Source organism: Psittacula echo, assembly GCF_963264785.1.
Source record: "Psittacula echo genome assembly, chromosome: 1".
In the NCBI taxonomy this organism is placed as follows: Eukaryota; Metazoa; Chordata; class Aves; order Psittaciformes; family Psittacidae; genus Psittacula; species Psittacula echo.
The window spans coordinates 14179743-14204582 of record NC_137735.1 but is presented as its reverse complement, the minus strand read 5'-3'; the positions used below and the strand labels follow the sequence as shown (position 1 = coordinate 14204582).

Sequence of the window (24840 nt, the reverse complement as noted above, 5' to 3'; positions counted from 1 at the left end):
AAGCCAAGCTATAATTAGGATTCTGATATGATAAAGTGAGTCTGAAAATATAGCAGAAATGTTTAAAAGACTATTTACATGTAGTTAAAAGTAGAGTGCATTTCTTAAGTGCATTTTGTTCTTCAGTAGTTATGCAGAATTATAATGGTGAAGCAAAAGGAAATATTGCTAAGCCCCAGAGTAGAAATTTAATGTTGATGTTCAGCATTTGTATAAAAAAACCCCCGAATACAGCCAACACAAAAAAGAAAGTCAAACAACAATAATAATAATGATAAAAAATAATTACAGAATATCCCACCAGACTGAAAATGTTACCAAAACACCAAAAAAAGATGCATTGGATTTGTACCGCAGTTGGCAGAATGGCCTGTCTGGACTACTGGTTTCTATTACAATTAAAAAAGCAAGTAAGGAAAAGTCATTAAAAATTGAAGATATCACCCAGGCTTCCAGGAAGCAGTTGTATTTAAAAGGTTATAGAGCACCTCTTTAAAGATTGAAAGATGTATTTTGCAAAATTCTGACTCTATCCACTGACCCATAGAGATGGAAGAAACTCAGCGGTTGCATTGCGTCCCCCACTGGCAGTACTCCTGCATTCTGTTTTCCCATTGGCTTAATGGTGATTTTGGGGGTATTTGGTTGGTTGGGGATTTTGTTTGTTGTTTTGTTGTTTCAGGGGGGTGGAGAGGGATGTTACAGCTAAAGTCTGGGTAGAAACTAACAGCCTTTTGCTCTTTCACCAAAGAACATTAAGTTGTTTTTCCAACAGTTTTCTTCCAGGAACTTTGTTTCATTTCCATTGTTCCTTTCCCACAGCTACTCTCTAGAGTTGTCTTTTGCCCCTTGAATTGCAAATACTGAAGCCTTTCACTGGGACAGTACTGTATCTCTCAACCCTAGTAGGATATATCAGTCTTCTCTGCATGCCTTGCCTTGCAGTCGAAAGCTGTTTTGCTTGATTTTGTTTAGAGATACACAGATTTATTTTCATTTTTATTTTTTTTTCCCAAAATGGAGCATTGTTCCAAAGTACTTGTCTGTTTTACCAAACCATCACACTTGAAAGATTCCTTCTCTCCAGTCATGGAGTTGGGAAGTCTAGGAGTTCTTGCCCTAAGCAGGGCTTTCAGGATTTCTAGAGTCCCTCCTGCATAGGTAGTATTTGGAGTGCTGCATCACACAGGAGGCCATGAGGCTTTGTGGCCATGGGTAGTCCTCCTGGTGGGGCTGGGAGCCCTATGGCTGGCTGTGGAGCCACTGCCTGAACACAGAGTTTTGTCCTGAGTGTATGCTGAAAAGGCTCAAGGAGAATTCCTTTCTTTTTACTGGTTCTGAGGGCGCAAAGTTCTCATCACCTCTAGAGGTGATTTAGCAATGTACTAAATCTCTCTGATTTGTATTAGGCATATATTCTTTTAGCAGTCTCCTTTCGTAAATCATATATATAGCCATGACTTCAACTCCCAGTTAGGTACTGGATACAAAAAGAATGAGGACCTGAATATTTTTCTTCCACTTCCTTGTCCTCTGTATTCACATTTTTGCACTGAATCAAGTAACTTCTGCTAAGCAATGTTTGTAAAGGCTCACTGAACAAAACAGTAAGTATGTTTACTTAATTTTTCATAAGAAAACATGTTGACAGCTCTGCAAATTTAAATATGTATTTGAAAATCTGCAACACATGTTCTAAGAATATTAATTCTGTTCTCGCATTCCAATTTCATGTATGAAAGAAATTGCATGGAGATTCTGGACATTTACCAGCACATGACATTGTTTCTAAATGTAACTGGACTAATTGTGGAGGGAAATGAATAAAATACACAGATACAGAAGTATTGTTGCATGACTAATTGTATCGTGTGGGTTTAATCTAGTTTCATTAAAAAGCCCATTGATACACAGGTCCCGCAATAAGAGATTTGTAGTTTCCAATAGATGTAGCATGCTAACAGGTATAACAATCTTTTTTCAATGGCACTCCAGTAATTTCAGAGCTTCTCCCATTGTGTTCACTGCAATGCTGAAAAGAACAAAGTACTCGAAATGAATCACTGTAATTATTGTGGTCAATGCATTACCTCTTTAGATTCGTGTTCAGAAGCTACCTTGCTGAAAACTCCTACAGGAAATGCTAATACACATTTTTGAGCTTATGATCAGAGCTAAGATAAGACTGTTTCACTGAAAATTGCATGGAAAGCCTCCCAGTGAAATGCTAATGCCAGGTTCATCTCCCATAAGAAAGAACATCAGCTAGCTTTTTGGTGAAATTATTTCACCCACGTTCAAAAGCATATTAAAGTTGCAAAACCCATGACAAAATGTTTAAAGACTGTTTCAAAAAATACAGTGGTTTGGTTAGATTGCTTTTGACTGTGGTTTCCAACCATCCAGGTTTGAACACAGGCCAGTATGGACCCATCTAGAGTAGTGATTATATAGGGGACCTTGCAAGGAGTCTGACTCTCTAAGAAGTAGTTGATGAGACACCATAATATTGTGATCTCTGCAGCCCACACCCAATTGACATAGTGAAGGCATACTACAGCTTCTTTCAACATAAGCCAGGTTCCAGGAGAAAAGGGGTCCTTGAGCATACCTCTGGCACTCTGAGCTGTATGGGTACGGACACCTGGGGCTACAGGTTCAGCTGATCTCAGGTGCCTTCTTTGTTTGTGTCTAAGGCTTTACTTTTTTCCTTCAGTTTGCCCAAATTTCTTGTTCACTTCACTCAGTTGTGGAGTGTGTTCTTCCCAGTGGTATGGCTCTTGGCAGGTGTTTGCACCCTTTGCTCTGCGTCCTAGTAAGATCAAGTCTCTGCTCCTCCAGGCATATAATATAGAGCAATGACCTGGCTTCATTCAGTTTCTAACACACCTATTGCTTTTCAGGCTCTTTGGTTCCTCCATATAACTCCTTCTAAGTCACCCTCCTACAGAAAATTACTTCCTCTGGTTTGTGATGTTATGGATATGGTTATCTATGTCACAGGAAAGTTTGGAGGGCTGTCTGCGATACCTTTCCAATTCCTCTACGGATCATTTAAAAGAGCCCAGAGGAGCTGCTAATTTCTTTCTTTCTTGGTTTTTTTGTTTGTTTGTTTGTTTGTTTGTTTTTTAAACTTTGCAAACTATTATTTTTATCATCACTATTTTTTCAAATTAGATGGAAAAGCTTTTGTGGCAAGTGTGACTAATAATAAATTTTAGTGATGATTAATTTGTATCTAGAAATTAATTTGAATTCCAAGGAACCTTTTTCCAAGATAGTGCCCATGCATTTTTATTTCTGTAACATTTGTGCTTTCTGATCTATTTATGGCCTTTTGTATCTTTTTTGTTGTTGCTGGGTTTTTTTGCCGCTGGCTTTTTTCCTCTCTTGTACAATGTGTGTTTTCCCAAATAGATCTCGAACATCATTTTTTATTATGCTGACAAGAATAGCAACACCTCTGTAGATTGTCCTACAGCAAAGGCATGACAGAATAAATGATCATAAATAAGTCATCTTACGTGAGTTCTGTGTTTCCAGTTCTTCAGTTCCTCTCTCCAAGGGGCAAGTCCCCTGACAAACCTCTGCCCCATGTGGCATTTGAGACCTAAAACAGATGCTGACAGAACATATGTGATTACCATACCTTAGAATTTAAACCCAAATCCCAAGCATGTGATAGAATAGGCACTGGAAGCCATCAAGGATTGATAGACTACAGGTTGCTTGAATTTTGTTTAGTTTTGCATGTTTTGCTGCTTATTCTGCGTGTTCAAAGTGCTATTGGGAGAGGTCACTTTTTTAGTCACTGTATTCAGATACTGCTTGTAGAAAGTCACTAAGCTGCTGTTTGGATGGCTCTGCACTTTTTTGGTGTAATTTAAACTGTCAGTTTGTGGGACAGAAATATCATTTGAAGCCTTTGCTGCCATTGTATATATGTTCTCACAGAAAGTCACATTAGCTAATGATAGAGAGTGATGCCTACAAGCATATATGGTTGTTTGCTGCATCACATTGGCTTTCTTTTATGCACATGATCTCCGCATCTAAAAGATCTGGAATGGAGGTATATCTGATGCAGTGTGTCATCTGCACATCCCATTATATGTTTACAAGATCCTACCTCATACTACCTGTAGGACAGCTTCTGGTGCATGTTAAGTGTAGTGCTGTTGAGCGCAAGGGACTACATGACAATACATTGCTATAAAACACTTTAGAGATGTACTCACGGCTGTCCGAGGGTAAAGGTAGCGCAAAAGATAATCACATAGATCAAGCAAAGACATGCAAGTAGAGGACCCAGTGGATGGATAAGTGTTTGGTGGTGTTTTTATCTTAATTTATATATATTTTGGAAGTCAGGATTATCACAGAGGTTTTGGAAGGAAGTGTGTCTATGAACATGTTTTTGTTGTACACACTAACTTGTTAAAATGCTTAAAACAGAGAAAGGGCTTACATAGTACACATGTACATGGATGTCACCCACAAAGCTAGGTGGTGAGGTAGATAATACTGACACACGTGAGGAACTAGAGAAGAAATTGGTAGCACCAGAATACTGAATACCTGACTGATATTACTAGGTTTTACAGTTCTTCAAACGATGGTGAAATAATCCTGTAAGTAGATGCATGTCTAATCTATAATATTAATTGAAATATGTAGCCAATCAGCAAATGCAACCCATGCTTTATTCTATAAAAACAGAAGTATTTCTATTGAAATATACTACTGTAATGAGGGAAGCCAAAGATCATAAATTCAGACTTTCAACTACTAGACAGCTATTCCCCAGCGGCTATTGTCAGGCCAGCAATATGGCAGTGCTGCACAAAAGTCCGTTGCCTAAGTGGAAGGAAACACGAGTGACAAATGTGGTATTCATCTGAGCTTGTTATTACAGAGATCAGTCTTTGGCTGATGGGAGGAACAGACCTTGCCAGAAGTGCCAGCAGTCTAGTAAGGGAATGTATTAAATAAGCATCAATAAAAAGTATGCTCACAGAGAAGCAAATGTTTTGCCTTTTTTATTGTTGAAATAAGATAGATAATTATTATAAAAAAAAAAAAAACAACTGTTTAATCTCTTTAGAGCCATCTTTCCAACTGTTAAGGTCTCAAAGTATTTCGGAGCATTTCAGAATATTCAGCATTTCAAACATTTTAGTAGAAACAATCATTATTAATAAACAGCTCATCACAGTGTACTCTGGAAGCTGTTGTGTGGATTCACTGCTCTGTTACCTGCTTGCTATCAGTGAGAGGATGTAAAACGGGAGATGCAGTGGTGTGAGAGAAAGAAGTGTCAATTCTTCAAAGTATGATTTTGACAAATATCATTTTCCTGGCTCAGAAGCCCCTGCGTACACCTCAGCAGAGAGCCGTAGAGCAGTGACTGCTGGTCACTGAGGTGTGCAATACAGCATGTGCAGCACAACCCTGTAAGGGAAACAGCTGTTGGCAGAGGCAGTTTACTAAAACCACTGACTTGTTGTACCCCCTTTCAGGTGGGATTCCATTTGTTCTCACTGGAGAGTTTTTCCAGCAGTCACAGCGACCGGCTGCATTCATGATAGCTGGCACAGTCAACTGGCTCTCCAACTTCGCAGTCGGACTGCTCTTCCCTTTCATTCAGGTACTCACCATCCTTGATATACTATGATACAGTTGGTAGAGTGTGACATATGATGTTTTAATAAAATTTTCAAGTCAGAATAAATGTATTTATTGAAGTGGATGAAATTCCCACCATGCTTGTGATACAGCTCAGTTGTGCTACTCACGTGTCTCCTTGTTTGAATCATCTCTGAGAAAATTGTCCTCCTGTAGAAAACTTATTGCAACTGTGTACTTCCCGTATGGCAAATCCTTCACAGGAGTGATTTAGCAATGCAGTGTGATGGCTGTGTCAAGAGTTCATGGTCACTGATGGTGATTGTCACTGCCTTTTTCTTCAGTCTTTAAGCTACCCATCTTCTGTGTTTTGGGAATCCTTACTAGTATCATTGGGAAATAGATGATTTCTGCTTCTCCCTCTGTCTAAGCCTGGCTTCATGGCTAAACTAGTTACATGGAGGACAGAGGCCAGTTTCATTAAGGGCTGTCTGACAACCGGTGTTTTTATTTTAACAAGATAAGTTTATTCAAAAAACGTTTTAAAAAAATATAATTCAAAATTGAACATAGAGCAGTATTTTTCCTCTCTGATTCCTAAGAACATCACTATTGATGTGGTGTTGTATAGCAAAGAGGCTTCAAGCAGCTTCTCATTCAAAACCACACTGAGCTCCTTTTCCTGACCATGAACCTCTCCCAAGAACAGTCCACACTCTCTGGAGCTCACGCAGGAGCTAATTTTCTATATCAGGAGCTGAAGGACAGCGGATCAGTCACCTGACTGACCATGTCCAAACTCTTTGAAGAGACCTTCTGATCCACTGATTTTTCAGAGTGAAGCTCACAACTATAGGACAAAATAAAGAAGTCCTAGTTGGTTTTTCTTAATGCACAGAGGAAAATACTAGGGGCAGGGAAAGGGCACAAAGGGGAGCAAGCCCTCCAGTCTACTTGCAGGTCCTCACACCCATGACAGAGATTTTTGGATTGCACTTCAAATCATAGCCGAGTAAGAGACTTGAATAACAGCCAAAGAGGTGTTACTGCTGTTTGTGCCTTCTTACAACTGAAAGTTATATGCTACGGCAATACCATATGCATAACCGTATTTGCAGATACTGTAAAATTATATCATACTGTAAGACTTTATATATTCATTTTGATTTGACAAGTAGAACTGCTTTTAGTAAGTAGCACTGTTTAAAATTATCTGTGTGTGAGAGTTTATGGGAGAACTTGAAAGCTTTATAAAGTCTGACCCTTTATCTAAGTTTGGCACTTAATTTAAAATTTGACAGTTTAAAATTTGTTCTAAAAGGAAAACGTCTTTAGTAGTTTTAATTACTTGGATCACCTTCAAAAGTTAGCATGAGTATAAAGGCCGCCATCCTTCCAAATTCTGCAGTCCTTCTAACATTAACTTCAATTAGACTGCTCAGCTATAAGTCTTAAGAGCTTGTTTTAGTGCTTACTGAAATCAGTGAGTGTTTTTCACCAGTTTCATGGTAAAGGATTTGCCAGCTTAGACATTTAAGGTGAAACTTTTTTAAAGCAGGTAGAGACATAATTCTTCTTCCACTGATGTTGTTAGAACATCCACTGAATGATAGAAGGAATTAGAAAATTCCCTTGTGTTTTCTAAAACCTAACCTGGGTCATCAGCATCAGTATGATCCAGGAGGCAGCCATAAGCTTCTCCAGCAAGTGGATGCTTCTGTGTGGTTTAATAGCTGTCTCTCCAAGAAGGTGGGGACTGTTTAAGTAGTGTTAGTCACCATCTTCCACCCTGGCTGGCCAGGCATTAAACACCCCACTCCCTGCCTCCAGGGCAGCAGGGCAGGTGACAGTGAACAAGGTCTCAAATCATATATGTATATATTAGATATGTTATGTTTTTACATCAGACAGACACATTTCAGGAATAATCATGTCTTTCCAAAATGGCAGTTTCTGCTTAGTGCACAAAACTGAGGAGTCACGTGAGCTCTGGCTGTCTGTCAGATCTGAATTTATACAACTCAGGCTTCTTCCTAATTGTCCTGCTAATCCTTCCTGACAGATCACGTGGTGGGAATTGCTTAAAAGGCCCTCAGTAAATTCAAATAAAAAGGCAAACTATGTTCTCTAACTTTTCATATGCATATTAAAGCTTTTTGAGTGATTTAGTGTGCATCCTTATGAGGCTTCTTGTATCCTTGGGGATTTTATCATCTTCTGTCATAAAAAAATTCCCATTGTGTGATGATTAAATTACCAGTTTAGATTTAATAAAGATAAATTTTAATTCCACCTTCTCGGGTTTTTGTTTCAAAAAGAAATAAAGACAAAAAGCTTACAGTTTACACCTAAAGATGAAAGCAGTGTTACTCAGACTTTTGTTTTAAAGCTTTTTCACAAGATCAAACTATAATATCTCCTCTTTCTCTAACTTTCACTTATTTCCTATTTCAGTCAACCTTATTCTCAAAATTCAGTTGTGAGTCACCTGTTTCTTTACAGAAAGGCAATAGCCTTTTCTTAGCTCATTTTTGTTAATCTAAAAAAGGAAGAAAATCTCTAAATGCCTTCACAGAACGAATGCATAATCCTTTCTGTGTGTTTAAATCCTAACCTGATAGCTTGAGAAAGAGCAGCTACTTTTTTGATCACTGGGGTGCGCTTCAACAAAATTATCCAAAACGTTTGGAAAACAAACACGTTAGCTTTAGAGTTACTCAAAAAATCAACATGTAGTTAGTTCTTCAAATGTCACCAATTAACTAGTTTGAATGCCTAGATTTTTCTCCCCTCAACCATCTGTGGATACATATAGTAGAATAAAACACTGGCTTGAGTCATACATTAAAATGTATTGATGAGATTGTAAAGCTAGGATACAAATCCGGTTTTGATGTAAAAGTGGCTACTGTTCCAGCCCTCATCACTTCTTATTTGAGAAAATTGTTTTTGCAAAGGATCCGAACTGAGGTTAAAATGACAACTGATACTATATTGAATCCACAAGTACATTTGATATGGTGTGATTACTAGGAGTTGTTTGATAGTAGGTGTCAAAAAATGCACATTTTTTACAATCTTTTTTTAGTGCAAAATAGAATAATTGAAATAGCATTACTGCATGTGATCTTGGAACATACAGAGAAATTATAAAAGATCTGGATTTAGGTCTGAAGGCATTTCAGACTTGTGTTTAACAGAGAACTTGACCTTGTGAATGTCATACGTGTCACCTTGAGTGATGCCAAGCAGTATCTCTTTTCCATTGTCATCATCAGAGGATGAAATTATGAGACCTTTCTAAACAAGGAGATGTTAAAAGACAAGAATTTATAAGCCAGTAGACCAGAGGTGCATGAAAGAGTTCATAAAGACATGACGACCCCTCCTTTCAAAACATTTCAGTGCTCCTACAGGTGTTAGAACTGGGTAATAATGCTCTGTTATTTGGATGCCAAATCTCCAAATTTTCATTTCTGCAGAATGCCCATTCTTGAGTATTTGGAGTAACTGAGTAAACACTTCAGCCCTCTGCCCTCCCCTCTGACTTGCATATCTCATGTTTTTGCATGACACATGCGTATCAGAAGATCAAAGCAATCTCTAAGCAACCTTCTGCTTCACTCCCTGTGAGCAGTGGCATGGGGAGCTTCTCATCAGAATGGAGCCACAGGGCGTGACAACATTCATTGAGTCAACCATGTAATAGGAAAGGAATAATTTACCCTTTTAGGAAAGAATGCCTGAAATTAAAATTATGCTTGTGTAACCTCAAAGGAATTAACATGCTTTATCTGAAATAATCACAACTTTATCGCTTTTCATTTTGACTTTCCATTATATATTATACTTTATTCTATACACTTCATACTATTAATGCACTGTGACTGGATTTGAATCGCAAATTTTTGTGAGCTAACCAAAATAAGTTTGCCATTTAGAAAGCTTCAATATTTGTGTGAACTGTTGAAAAGCTGATTGAATATCATCATATCTAAATAGATACGTTGTGTCCTTGTTCTTAGAAAGACTTATGCAAACATTTAATTCTGGCAGTTGATTTAAAGGCTGTTTGCATTCATAAAGCTATCAAAGTGCATTTGTCTGCCTTTGAAAGATCTGAACCTAAAATATCCAGTACTGGTTGTTCAATTCCTGTCTGTTTTCTGTTGTTTTTCACATTTTTAATTGTTTCAATATGTAGAGTCGAAAATAATAGCATTTTCCCCTTACGCATGTCTATTTTTTCACTTTCCTAAAAGGTTTAAGATATATATTTTTTTTTATACGTACTGTTTATTAAACTTAATAAAAGTTCATTAAATTACTCAAGGGAGGGAGAGAAAATTAAAAAAGATGTGCAGTTTTGCAGTATGTTCTTCCACATAAATGAAATTGTTATAATAGATGTCACACTATCTGGCTACAATTTTTAAAGATAGTTTCCTTTCAATTCTTAATCCAAATCACAAAATGTATGTGATTTTCAGCTGTGTTGCTGGAATTTCAGCAGAAATGTTCAAGTGCCAGTATGAGACAGATGAGAGGTGCCTGAGGACTGGAGGAAAGCAAATGTCACTCCAGTCTTCAAAAAGGGCAAGAAGGAGGACCCGGGTAACTATAGACCGGTCAGCCTCACCTCCATCCCTGGGAAAGTGATGGAACACCTTATCCTTGGTGCCATCTAAAGGCATATCAAGGATAAGAGGGTTATGAGGGGCAGTCAACATGGCTTTACCAAGGGGAAGTCATGCTTGACCAACCTCATAGCCTTTTATGAGGAAATAACATTGTGGATGGATGATGGCAGAGCGGTGGATGTGGTCTACCTTGACTTCAGCAAAGCTTTTGACACAGTCTCCCACAGCATCCTCACAGCTAAACTGAAAAAGTGTGTTCTGGATGATCGGGTAGTGAGATGAACTGCGAACTGGCTGAAGGAGAGAAGCCAGAGAGTTGTAGTCTATGGGGCGGAGTCTAGTTGGAGGCCTGTATCTAGTGGAGTGCCTCAAGGGTCAGTACTGGGACCAGTATTATTTAATATATTCATCAATGATTTAGATGAGGGAATTGAGTGTACTGTCAGCAAGTTTGCTGATGACACTAAGCTGGGAGGAGTGGCTGACACGCCAGAAGGCTGTGCTGCCATCCAGCGTGACCTGGACAGGCTGGAGAGTTGGGCAGGGAGAAACTTGATGAAATATAACAAGGGAAAGTGTAGAGTCCTGCATCTGGGCAGGAACAACCCCAGGTTCCAGTACAGGTTGGGGAACGACCTGTTAGAGAGCAGTGAAGGGGAGAGGGACCTGGGGGTCCTAGTGGATGGCAGGATGACCATGAGCCAACACTGTGCCCTTGTGGCCAGGAAGGCCAATGGCATCCTGGGGTGTATTAGAAGGGGGGTGGTCAGTAGGTCGAGAGAAGTCCTCCTTCCCCTCTACTCTGCCCTGGTGAGACCGCATCTGGAATATTGTGTCCAGTTCTGGGCCCCTCAGTTCAAGAAGGACAGGGACCTGCTGGAGAGAGTCCAGCGCAGGGCGACAAAGATGATTAAAGGAGTGGAGCATCTCCCTTATGAGGAAAGGCTGAGGGAGCTGGGTTTCTATAGTTTGGAGAAGAGGAGACTGCGGGGGGACCTTATTAGTGTATATAAATATATAAAGGGGGAGTGTCATGAGGATGGAGCCAGGCTCTTCTCAATGGCAAACAATGATAGGACAAGGGGTAATGGGTACAAACTGGAACACAAGAGGTTCCACTTAAACTTGAGAAGAAACTTCTTCTCAGTGAGGGTGACAGAACACTGGAACAGGCTGCCCAGGGAGGTTGTGGAGTCTCCTTCTCTGGAGACATTCAAAACCCGCCTGGACACATTCCTGTGTAACCTCATGTAGGTGTTCCTGCTCTGGCAGGGGGATTGGACTAGATGATCTTTTGAGGTCCCTTCCAATCTCTAACATACTGTGATACTGTGATACTGTGATCTCAAAGAAAGCATTTAATAGTTGATTGGGTGAAGTCCCAACTTAGCTGAACTCCCTCAAAACACCAAATTTTTCTGCTTTGTTTGCTCTTTGTGATGATTCAGATGCTATAGATAATTCAAGTCAGCAGCAGGGCTTGTCTCAAAATCATGATAAATAATATTGGTTCTTGCTTCAGCCCTGTATTGCAGTTTTGATGCACAGTGTAACAAATCATCCACTATTCCTTTTGTGACTAACATCCTCTGAAAAGTGTTTTAAAGCACCTTCTTGCTCAGAAGGCATATAAAAGCACAACTGTTCTTTTTGATGTGTTCATAACAAATCAGTCTTTGAAAATATGACTCTTTAATATATGAAAGGATTTTAGAAAATGAAAAGCATATGAAACCAAGCCTTCCAAAGGCTAGCAATTCTCCTGAGACCTCTAAACAATGCAGTTTCTTGAGATCTAAAATAAGCATTTCCATCATGGACATTTTGCATACATACAGATCACCAAGCACGTAGTCTTTGTGTGACACAAGTTGTGTTATTGTTGAGCTTGCAGTGGGAGCATGAACGTGGTTTGAGACTCCCTCATAGACAGTTTGTTTTCTGTCTTCTTAACAAAAAGTGCTAGGTGTTGTTCCTACCGATAAAATTCACATACTCATTTTAAAATAGTGGGCGCCGGTGGAAATAGCTTCTGGTTGCTTTATATCAACAGAGTATCACAACATATGAATGGGGCATGACAAGCTCAGAGGATTAGTTGTCTTCATGTGTTCCTAGAGTAACTTCTGTTTCCTAATGGTTTAGCTTCTGGGACTGTAAGATAGCTTCATTTTGTGGTTGCCTTCTAAGTAAATGCTAAGCTAGGTGTAACATCTGAAGTAAACTGAGTGTCATAAAAAAAACACCAGGTGTTTGCTCATACTTGAAAAGAGTTTATGCTCAGTGTGCAAATCTGTGAGTAATCAACTTATATTTATCCTCTTGTGTTCAGAAAGCATATTAAGAGTGAGCTTCTATAACCATCCACAATAAATCATTCCATCATTTATTCATATCACTCCTTGGGAATAGGGATAATATTTTATGTCTCAAGTGAGCAGACATAACAAACCAAGAAAGCCTTTGGAGTGAAAGTTTTCGGCAATTGTGGATTGAATTATGGAATTGTTCCTGCTGAAAGGGACTTCATAAGGTCTCTGGTACAGCCTCTTTCTCAGAGAGGGGCAGCTGTGAGATCAGACCAAGTTTCTTAGGACCTCGTCCAGTTGGGTCTAAAAGCCCCCAAGATTTGGTAGGTCTATGTTAGTTTGCTTTTAAATGCAGAGGACTCAGTAGTCAAAACTGATGGTAGCTAAAATGTGACCAGAGTTTGGCTGTTTTCTGAGAATAGTTTTAATCTTAGTTTTAGAATTGAATATTATTCACTCTCAAGCATGAGCTGGAATAAAACTCACTAAAAAGTGAAGAAGTGAAAGCAAATTGAGACCTACTGCTGTTCATCAGTGTATTTTACAGGGTAAATCACGATAAATGTTTCACTCTGTCTTAATAAATTTATGCTTTCTGGATGTTTACAGGTGCATCTGTTCTACTCCCCCTGTGTGACACTATAGTTAGAAAATTAATCATCTGTCTATGGGACAGGTGAGTTTATGAGCTGATCATCTTGAGAGAAAAGGGAGATTTTACAGTTAGATGTATAGAAGAAAAGCAAATTCAAAATTGGACCATTTTAAGTTCCTGTATAATGACCTTTGTGTACATATGAGAGTGCAAAATATTTGTAATAGTGGAGTTGTTTGTATTCAAGCTCTACCATATTTCAGAATAAGCAAGCAGCAGCCAGATGGTTCTTCCTGATAGATCTGAAGGTGTAGCTAGGACACTTCTCACCCTATGCATTACAGATCAATGATATTAATAGTCTGCAGAAATTCATATGAGGCAACCAGTTGCTTTAGTTTCTTCTTGAGAAAAATACTAATACCATTTAGATGAGAGCATGAGTAGCAATGATGCTACTGTTATTTCCTGTAGCAGTGAGTCACTGTGAAGATGTTTCATGCTGGGGGTAAAAAAAGCAGTGTCCCCAGCAAGGGGAGCAGGAAGCCCACCTTCACCAAGACATTACATGGAGGTCTTCCTTGTCACTGGGGATTTCCCATTTAAATGCCTCAGATACGTCTCAGTTCTAATCTCATTTATAATGATATATAAATCACATCTCAGAATAAAAACCTGAATATGTCAGATTTTCAGGTTAAATACACTGACTAGAATGGGTAGCACTAGCAGAATAATGAGTACTTCATTCCATAATTTGGTTTAGCCAATGGAAATTCTAGGGGGGGAAAGAACATATAAGTTTTAAATTCATTACATGTAATACATTCATCTGTGTGGTTAGACTGAAGCATTCTTTTCAATAATTACATTGCAGGTATATTTTTAAACCCTCCAGGTTGCTAAGAAGCTTAATCCGTGACACCGATTAGTCTTTGACTAGAATTCACACAGAGATTTAATAAAAGAAACGAGATTTTTACACGGGAACAAAAGCGTACCTGTTTATAGGCAGCATAAAGGAAAATTTTGAAGGTCTCTTTTTTGTGTTCTGTGAGCTTTCTTCCTAGCAATATGCAGTTTTAATCAAGACTTGCACTTGCAAGCCTCTTAAATTAGACTCATTACAGCAGTGGTTATGTGGCTTCTGTTTTTCCCAGGATAATAGATTGTGTGGTTTAAGTTTCCTGGCTGTTGTTCCAGCACGTGCAGCCTGACATATCAAACCTTAACTTTCTTTCCTGGAAAGTGATTCTACACTATGAAAGTGTGAATGTTTGTTTAGTGGACATGAGAATAAGTATTCTTTAAGGTCAAAGTCAGTTAAGAGGATCTTTATCACTGTCAGTGAGAAGGGTGTTAGTCTGGAAATTATGCAAAGCTGTTTTCCTGCACTGAGATGCTTGATTACTAAATACGGACACATTAGGAACAATATTAGTGCCTGTAGTTCCCTTTTTATATTAGCACTACCCAATCTCCAGCAATGATGCTTCATCTCTCCCTACTTCTCCAAACCCCAGGTCAGACTGGGGTTTCATATGCCCCTAAATCTCTTCTCAGAAGAGGGTCTTGAAAGGCGAGTAATTTAAATTTGCATTCCTGCTCATCTGGAAAGAATATGTTTCACTTTCAACAGAGTGCTTGGATACAGTAGTGTTTACTGGTCCAGTCTTTATGACTGTAATCAAGGGCAGAGGTACCAGATTCAGATACCATGCCTTAACCTGCAAGACCAAGCACAAAGTATTCGATTCATTCAGAAAGTCAAATGATGGCACTGGTGATGCAGTACTCCTTTTAGTTGTGGTTGTACAGAGAGAGTAAAACACTTAGGAGACTATAGTATGTGTTTTTAAAACAGAGAATGCTACTCTATTGCTGTCTGCACCATGTCCAGCAGCCTGTTCATTTGTTCAGAGCTGAATAGTGACAGCAGTCAGAGGATCCAGCTCCTTAGCTGCATGTTTCACCATCCCAGCTGGCTTTTGAGCCTGTCAGATATGAGCATAGCATTGTTTTTCAGGCTTCTGCAACCCTCATGAAGCATAATGAAACCTTTTCATCAAATTTTTGTTGTATTTGATTGAGTCTTTTATTGATTACTACAGTGAATGCAAAGTTTGCATTTAATGAGGTCCAGCACAAGGTCCTCTGCAGTAACGAAGCATCGCAAAGAGTTCGTTCATATAAAGCCACTAGCAGGGATGTGCTTTGATACCCATCTTAGTTTAGAAAGTTTCCAGGGATGTCAGATCCACTTGCATTTGCTTTCCCATTCTTTCTTTATCTTGAGTTGAGACCTGATAACTGCATCAGGAACGATATTAGGGAAGCTTTTAATCATGAGAATGGTGTAACTGTGTAATGATGTGTGGAGAAGTTGTAGCGTGTTCATTACTGGAGAAATATAAAAGACAGGCAGACAGATGTTTGCCAAGAACTGAGGCTACCTTAATAATGAGAATGGGCTAGCTGGCATCTGTGTTCCTTGTTTTCTATTAGTTTATTGCCATTTTGAAGCCTTAAGAGCAGGAATTGTCTCTCATTAACTGTACACACTCCTTTAAGGCTCCTTAAAGCCTTTTTTGTGGTTGTTACTGTGATGCATCAGTGTCACTGCTAGAAGGGCTGCTGCAGCTTGTGGTGGCAGAAGAATCCAAACACCAAAAAAAAAGTAGAAGACAACTGCAATTACTTCTCTCCTTGGAAATGGTGACAGCATAGTAGGAATAGGAATATTGTATTGATGGTTTGGGCTAAATAATATTGAAAAAAGGCAAGAAAATGTAGAGGAAGTAACAGCAAAAATTGCAATGAACTTGAAGTGAGAGAAAGCAAACTTAAAAATATTCTGTCTGTAGAAAAGATTTGAGAAAGGAAAAGTGAACTGTGAACAACTGAGGAGGGAGAAAAGATCGATTATTTTCTTGTGAACTTTAGAACAACTTGGGCAAGAATCAAGCATCCTTGGAAATTTGAGGAATCTCTGACCTGAAGGCCTTCAAGGTTATCTTACTCATCCTTCTGTTAGCTTATTACTAGTTCATCTATTCCTCCTTCATGGATAATGAGAAGAAATAGGTCATTTTCCTTTTGGCAACAGTGACTTATTAAAACAAACTAACAAAATATCAATCAAACAAGTAAAAAAAACCCAACACAAACAAGCAAAAATACAGCAACATGAGCAAACAAAAAAACCCCAACAAATATGACCAGAGGAACCTATATATTCGTGTCTGATTTAAGGTACAAGTCATCAAAGATCACTTACTTCTACAGAAGTATTTCCTAATTGCACTAGAGTGTGTCTCATATGTACAGTATTCAGTAACTGCTGAAGTTTTCCAGTGGGTTTCATACTTCTTAATAAGGTATTGATGAATTAACAATTGCATCTATTTCTGTTTTAAATTTAACTAAATTCATCCTTCAACCATCAGAGTCTTTATTTCTTATAAATTTCTGTCATAATACTTTCTCATTCTGGAAGACTCTGCAGAATCTTTTTCAGCGTCAAAGTTAAGCTGTATATTCAGTGCATATTCAATAAATACTTAAATTGTCATATATTTTACTGAAATTTGAATCTTAGCATGGATATACTACATATTATTGTAGAATATGTGCTTTCCTTTCCCAGTAACAGATTGGAAGCAGATGTAAGCCAGATTGGAACTAAAGAAATTAGTCCTTTTTATCCACCATGTGTGTTCTTGGGGGTTTGTACCTGGTTCTGGAAATATCCCTCATTTTACTTTTGTTGCTGCTCATCCCATTGCTCCAGGCACTTTCTCCCCCTCCCTGGGTTATGGCGATAGCATCTGGCTGAGCTTATGTTTGTCTCTGGTTTGTACCCTTTTTTGCCATCCTCATTCAACTGACCTTCAGTCTGATGAGTGTGCTTTAGCAGGGGAAACCTCTGCCTGGTTGTTCCATCCCAAACTTGACCACCCAGAGACCTCCTTTTCCACCTTTCTGCCCCACAGAGACCAGCTTCATCTTTACTGCTCCTCTGGTTCTCTCTCTATCCCATTAGTAATTTTCTAGAACAACTTATCTTCAGACTTTCCTCCTAATAAAAATGTTTCCAATAACCAGGGATTGCAGAGGAATACCCAATTATGATTACATGACCGGTAAGTAGAAAGCTGATTTTACTCCCAGCTGGGGTTTGACTTTTACCTTTGGCACCCTGGGGCTACTTATCTGCAGCAAGCAAAGAGAAAGATTTTAAATCATTAGAAGTGTTGGGGAAGTGATCAGTGGAGGTCTTCAAATCTCTCTGCATGGTTATACTAGGAAATAATGCAGCTCCCTATCGAAATGGCAAAGAACTGAATTGCTGCTATTGTTTCCTAGGTAAAAAAAAAAAATATAGGACAGCAATGAGGCTCATTTAGAAATGGGAGAAACCTCTTTTTCACCTTGCTGGGCCTACACACAGTCCTTAACGCTGCAGGGATTTTTCCCGTCTTTTACTTCTGCCACTGGAGAAACTTGTGTTATCCCAAAATGGGATAAAAAGGCATCATTCTCTTGCAGGATTATTGCAGCAAGACTGAGGCAATAATAGTAATAAATTGTAAGATGCTTTGCAGCTCTCTGGCAGAGCAATAGTGTAGAATATATCATTTTTGCAGAGACTAGTAAATGTCACAGTGCAGTTTGAACATTTTGTCCAGTTATAAAAAACCAGCTTGATTTTACAAAGTCGCAATAGTTACATCTGTGCTCCATCATCTGGTTTTTTTGCATTGTTTCCCTGTAATTGGAAGTTGGGGCATGTTGATAAAACAGATTACTATCGTGCTGGAGGTTCCAGAGGTGAACAATCAGACTTTAGTGAAGATTTGCATAAAAAGCTGAAGTTTTTTATAGGTGTCTGGCTCTTCAGGCGGGGGAACCAAGCGCCTGACAGAAATGACCTCTCTAATTCCTGTCGGGCTCACTGGAAAACCAGTGGCAATGGAAAACATGTGTTTTTATGGTGGACAAAGAAGTCATTAGACTTGGGGCAAGCTACAATAATATCTGAGAAACTGATGGACAGTTTTGGCACTGTCTTTTTGCACCCCATCAATGTGCCTCCCTCCTGTGCGTTTTTACAGGAAAGTTCACCCAACAAGGTGATAGCATATTTTGAGTGATAGGAAACATTAGGAAAACCTTTAAAATAAAAAATTGTATTAATATTTTTGTTCTCAGAAAATTCAAACAATGAACACATGGGATACAAGTGCTACAAGATTTCTTACTAGTACGAAGCAAAGACCTGTATACATGTTTATTTTCTTCCCTTTCAGAAACCAACTTATTTTTGCCTGTGAAGTAATACTTCTGAGTCATTATACTTGTTACGGGAGGCTGTTAGAATCATAAAATATTTAGGATTGGAAAGGACCTTAAGATCATCTAGTTCCAACACCCCACACTAAACCATGCCACCCAAGGCCTCATCCAACCTGGCCTTGAACACCGCCAAGGATGGAGCATTCACAACGTCCCTGGGCAACCCATTCCAGTGCCTCACCACCCTCACAGTAAAGAATTTCTTCCTTATATCCAATCTAAACTTCCCCTGTTTAAGTTTTAACCCGTTACCCCTTGTCTTGTCAGTACAGTCCCTGATGAATAGTCCATCCCCAGCATCCTTGTAGGCCCCCCTCAGATACTGAAAGGCTCTTCCTTATTTTTACACTTGGGATTTTCTTTCTTGTGCACAAACACTCATTTGCCTGGTCTTTGGTTTTTCTTATTATTTCCTTACCCCCTGACTTTTTCTATTATGCAGTAGAAGAATTTCAATAAAAGTTTTGCACAGCAGACTGTGCATAGATTCCTGCAGCCAAGCTATTTTTTGCGAGTACCTCTGATGTTTAAAGTAACTACAGTGCACCTGTATTAAGGAAAATGGGTGAAAATCACCTCAAAGATGAGAAAATGAAATGCAGGCTATCAGAAGGTTGGTATGAGAAAAAAATGCTCTTTATTAGAAGCAATCCATTTTAAGTATAAAATACAAGGATCTGTTATCTTTTTTATGAGGGTATAGTGACTTTGTGAGGTTCAGGTTTGAAATGAAATTTCATGTCTAAAAATGTCTCTACTTTTCACTTAAGAAATATGTTTCATGCATTATATTTTAGCGCTCTGTCCTTCTTCATTGTCCTGCACTTTCAGCAGAACCTTAAATTATGTTTGAAACTGAAGAAGAACAAGAGGCAAAGGACACAAGCTTTCTCGTCCCTTTGTTTCAGTGTGTTATTTTAATTTGAAGCAAAATAAATAAAGTCAAATGTCCACATGAATAACTATTTTGCTGCTGATCGTATTAGTGAGACCTCTAACCGTAATCATTTGACATTGCCAATTCAAAATCTAGTTTGACCCTCATTTCATGACTCTAATCTTCATGGCAACTTCCAAATGCAAGCACCCATTGCCAATGGCAAGGGGTTGTGACATTGCAAGTTGAGAATTTAGAATCACATTTTATGATTCTGTGGGAAGAGCTCAAAGTTCTGTTTTAAAAATACTAATTTGTTAAGCTTGCTAAGTCTGATTCAGAATTTGTCCATTTTCTATTTATTTTGCTGTATCTGCCCTAGAATATCTGTTTTCTTGGTTTCAGTACCACAGTCCTACTTTGAATTTAACCTTTGCTACAGAATGAGTTAAGTCAGTAAGCAGCCATCATTAAACAGCACTCAACTACTTCTGTATTTTTCCAGACTGTGGTGCTCACAGCATGTAAGCTATTAGCAGGAAGACTGTTTTCAACTGGTAGACTTTAGAAGTGGCAAATTGTTGATTTTTTTTTTTTTAATCAAAACCAGAAATCTGATCATTCCAATGCCCAGGTTTTTATTTGTTTCAGCTTTTTAGCTTGAAAAAATGAGCTCTTCTGCTCATTCATTCTCAGCACTTCAAGTTTATTTATAGTTAAAATTAAAAAGTATTATTTAATTACTTTCAAAGTTAAGTATTCTTTGCTATTTTATTTAAAGAGACGTGAAGGAAATGCCTGTGTATTCTACCTAATATATATAGCAGCCCTACACGAGCTGGGAATATGTTTGTTAACCTCTTTGCTTAAGAAAATGTGTCTGGGCTGCACCTACTTATTCACACACCTCGCTTGTGTATCTACATCTCATCCTAAAAGTTGGGGTTTGATTGCTTGCCATGCCTGGTATCTGATTTGGGGTAATTTCCTGAGCCCTTTGACTTTGATTCTTTTTTGTGGTAATTGCATGCATGGCTTAGGTAAATTGTTTCCAGAAAAGAGACGGTAGAAATGAGTAATTCAGGATTCAGCTGGCAGGACATTTTCAGAAGTGCTGTGTTTTAAATAGCCTCCTTAGAATGCTGGTATGAAAATAGATGGTGATGTGTTTAATAGTCTATGCTTAACTTTTGAATATCACATACAGCGATAGCCCTCACCTTGAAAAATCCAATGTAAATCCTGCTTTGGAGAGGTTTTATTAGCCTGCTGACTAAGAACAGGCTGCAGATACCCAAGGTGCTTTCCTCAAGAGAGTCTGCTGTTTTCTTGCAGACCTGTGTACCTAGATGGGCAGATGACCTTCAATAACTCACACATGACCTTTCAAGGATCTTCAGCTATGTCTCTGACCTTGACTCTGAATGAATATCTATAAGCCTATCAAGAGACAAAGCTGTTGTTATTTAGGAAACCACCTGAAACTTTGGGCAACTTTGAACCTTGGATGTCCATGTGGGAGGGTGTACTGAATAAATGTTCAGAGAAAATAACCACGAAGCACAGACTGTTGTAGTGCTTTGCTCTGTCTTCCTTCTAACCTTTTGGTATCTAAGCTCATATGTAAAAGCTTGGCTTCAGGTATTACTAAAGATGCGTGTTCCTAGCTCTGGCAAGACTGGTGTTGGAGGAGGAAAAGCACCTTTGTGAAGGTGGCAGCTTGTTCTGAGCCTGAGCAGTATATGCAGGCAGGATGAAGAGACTTGCCTGAGTGAATGTGGTGGGGGGGCTGGATGAGGCTGGCTCAGTGCCTCCTGCGTGGCCAGAGTTGATGTAATGCTGCTAGGAGCTGAGTGTAAGGAAGTAACCCATCTTACGTGGGAAAGCTGAGAAGTAACAGAAACCGCGTATTTTCCTTGAATTTATTCTGTATTTAGTTAGAATTTTCATTCTGAATTGGCTTGCTCTTGCTCCTTCCCCCGCCCTTCCCTTCCTTTTAACCCACCCCTCCAGCTGTTTGGATATGATATTTTTTATTAAGAGTCAACCTACTCTTCAGGTGGATACAAGTTTTTGAACCCTATGGATTCTATCCCATGTAGTTAGTGAAATAATGCCAAGAAGCATAAAATGTATAAAAATCCTCTACCATTCAGCTGAACAACAATTTCAAATGCAGAAGATGCAGGTGCAAAATCTGAGTTCTTAACATGACAAGATGATTTATGAGGCACTGTGAAGTTATTTTTTCCTGTCTACTAAATCCGTTTGCTTCTGCCTCTGTATAAGCTTGAAAGTCGTATCTGTTGCCATGCCAGAATATTATCCTCCCCCTCATCACCCATGCTCTTGGCTTGTGATTGTCAGATTGTTCAGGAGTTCATGCTTCTAGGATTTAACAAAAAAAAATTGATGATCCAAAGAGTCCATAATCACTATCAGAGGATGCACTTTCCAGCTTTTCCTATGAGAGACGGGAGTTGAAGGGCTGAACTAGGTAGTGAATTATCCATGGAAAACATTGTGATTAGGCAGGCTGGCAATCAACTATGGTATTAAAAAGCAGCTACAGAAAAGGGCTTTTTCTGTCTTGTTCCACACACGAATTCGTGTTCTTCTTCCATACCATATATGATGTATACTGAGAAGTGAAGCATAAAAGTAGTCCTAGGAATTGCATGCATCCTGAGCTGTCAAAGCAGGTAGCTTAACCAGCCTGCAGTGTAGGGCTGGCATAGGTAACGATGATGGGAGTCTGTTAAAAATATGTCAGTATTACATCATTGTCTACCTCTGTCGTAATTGTTTCAGATACGTACCTTTAATGGCAACTGTAAATATACATATATAGGAAGCTATACCTGCTTCCTCTGTCCTGAGTGATTTTCCCTATGGTAACCCCTGCCTTGCAACAACTGGAGTGATGAGTGAGTGGTCCGGGTATCCTCATATTCACTGTTCATAACCTCACACAAGGCACCATGGGAAGGTCGCCATTTTTTGGAGCTGGAGATGCCCCTTTCTTTTTAATTCTGCCTTGTTAATAACAACAAGTCAAAAATACAGGTTCATTGGATGTTTGGTGTCCGGAGTGAGGTAAATCAATAGGAGAGGAAGGGAGGTTTCCTCAAGGGCTGGCAGTGGCTTCACTAGAGCCACAATACCAAACTTCTTCCTAGATCAACAAAGCACAGCTGGCAATATTGTAATTATCAAATGTTTTCAAAACTGTACTAATGAAACATAGCTGGAATCTATTAAATTACCTAATACTCACTAGGCAAGAAATACTTATGTTTCAGTGAAGTGCAACCACTACTCATTGGTGAGAGCCTTCATAATCAGTTTATTAATTCACTTACCTCTTTAATCTCTTTTTGCAGTGAAGTAAAATCCAAATAATCAAATATGGTCTGTACTTCATTTTCAGTTAATTCATCCACTAGTTTCTAGCATGAAAGAAGTGCATTTTATGGACTTGTTTCCTGCTGTAAGATCCTGTAACCTTAGAAATTATACAGATGTCTGCCATTTGGGGTTTTTATCTTGTTTATTTTGCAAATCTCAAAGCTTCTAACTATTATGACACAGATGCCCCTGGCTATGGCAGGTTTCCCACACTGCAAAGTCATGCCTCATTTTTTGTACCTAGAAACTGTAAGACAGTATGCAGAACAACCCAGCGAAACGTCTGCCTCACATCCAGAAATACTGTGGTAGCACAAGGCTCAGCTAAGCCATGCACGTAGCAGGAGCCCTGATGCCACCTGCTCTTCTCACACCCTTCATTGCCTGAATTCACTCTGGTGTCTCCCAGCATCATCCAGATTGCAGCCTTGCACCTGTCTGCCAGGAACCTGTTTCTCCATCAATGGGCTACTGACAGTGTTGGAAGAACTAACAATTTATGTGTTTTATGAACTTCTAAACACTGACTTGCAATAAATACCAACACTTACTGAACTTGGTTAAAGATTGCTCCATAACACCCATCTTATCCTTTCAAACCATTCCTGGTGTTGGTTTTCCTCTGAGTTTTGTCACTTTCGTAATGACCCTCTCCTTTGTTTTCTATTCACAGGGTGGTTTACAGACCTACTGCTTCCTAGTGTTTGCTGCCATCTGCTTTGCAGGAGCTACCTACCTGTTTTTTGTGTTGCCTGAAACAAAAAATAAGACATTTCATGAGATCAGCCAGGCATTTGCCAAAAGGAATAAAGTATCTTTAGAAACGCAAGAAATGAACCACTGCTCAGGGGAGAGGAAATCGAGTGCAGAACAAGAATCAAATTTCACGTCTTCAGTGGACAATGGGGAAACTAAAAAAGGGGTTGTGTAAACCCAGGATGCTCTTTTAGGGGATGAAGGAAAACGTGTTCTTTCATTCAGTATATTTATAGCAATGCACAACTTATATTTTTGTATGTGACAGCATGAACTGCTTCCTTGTTGAATATGTTTTAGTGAGTACGGGTGAATACATTAGCAGGTAGGGTGATGACTGAGGAAATGGTAGGAAGGAGTAGTGGCAGCTGATTAAGTCAGGGTTTTCTTGGGCACCTGTGCAGTAGGTGCTGTGGTGGGAGGATGGGGTATATAGACTGCAGCAGGCTGAGCACCCTTGTGTGCTCACTGGAAGGTGTGTGTGCAGTCACCAAGGAGGAGGAAGAGGCAGGGAAAAGGGAAGAGATGCCAATGGGAGTCTGTTAAAAATTGATGCAGGCAAACCTGAAATGGTACTGGCTTGCATGTCTCCACATTTCCGATTATGTCCTTCAAGATGCACATGAGAATTGAGGACTTGAAAGAAGACTCATGACATTCCTCTGACATCCCATTCCCTTTAGAGCTATTTTGACTTTCAATTGCTTTGTCTGAACATCTCCCACCTCTCCACAAATGACGAGCTTCGGGTCACGATGGGTTTCCTTGTCTCTCTTGCAAATCCTGATCAACTAAAATAGAGTTGCCTCTGGTTTCTGGGTTTGCTGGCAATGCATTTCTGTGGAGATATATATATATATATATTGTTTTTTAAGAATAGCTATAGAATTTTTAATATGAAAAGAAAACTAAACCTCACGGCAAAGTCAGAGAACTCTGATGGTATGTGTAAAGTATAGCATGTGAAAAAAAACATTCAAACACCAAGTGTTCCAAGAGTTGGGGGTTTTTGGTGGTTTATTTTTGCTTTTCTTTTCAAGTTCCTTTTAAAGCAGGTCTTAGGAGCCAAAATTTATCTGAGACCTAGTAGATGTCATGGTTTAGCACTCAGATCTTTACAAAGGCATCTGGGTGCCTATTTCATGTTTGAACACTAATTTTCATTTGGGCATTAGATTCTGAAGCTCCAGGCCTAGTTTATGTTACTAAGTTTCTAAGCTATTTAATGCTTTGTAAAACTGTCCTCAGAGCCTGCTTAATTTCATGAAAGAAAGA

At 39.1% G+C, this 24840-nt stretch overlaps 1 protein-coding gene across 2 annotated transcripts in view; it reads left to right on the top strand.

Moving 5' to 3' along the window:
- Positions 1–23740, top strand: part of SLC2A9 (solute carrier family 2 member 9) — a gene marked incomplete at both ends in the record, with an annotated part of 99492 nt that extends 75752 nt beyond the window's left edge. For both annotated transcript variants that reach the window (XM_080639298.1, XM_080639297.1), the window contains 2 exons: positions 5520–5647; positions 23483–23740. In XM_080639298.1, coding sequence (XP_080495424.1) covers positions 5520–5647; positions 23483–23740 — 386 coding nt within the window. The remainder of the gene's footprint in view (positions 1–5519; positions 5648–23482) is intronic.
- Positions 23741–24840: the final 1100 nt, after the last annotated feature.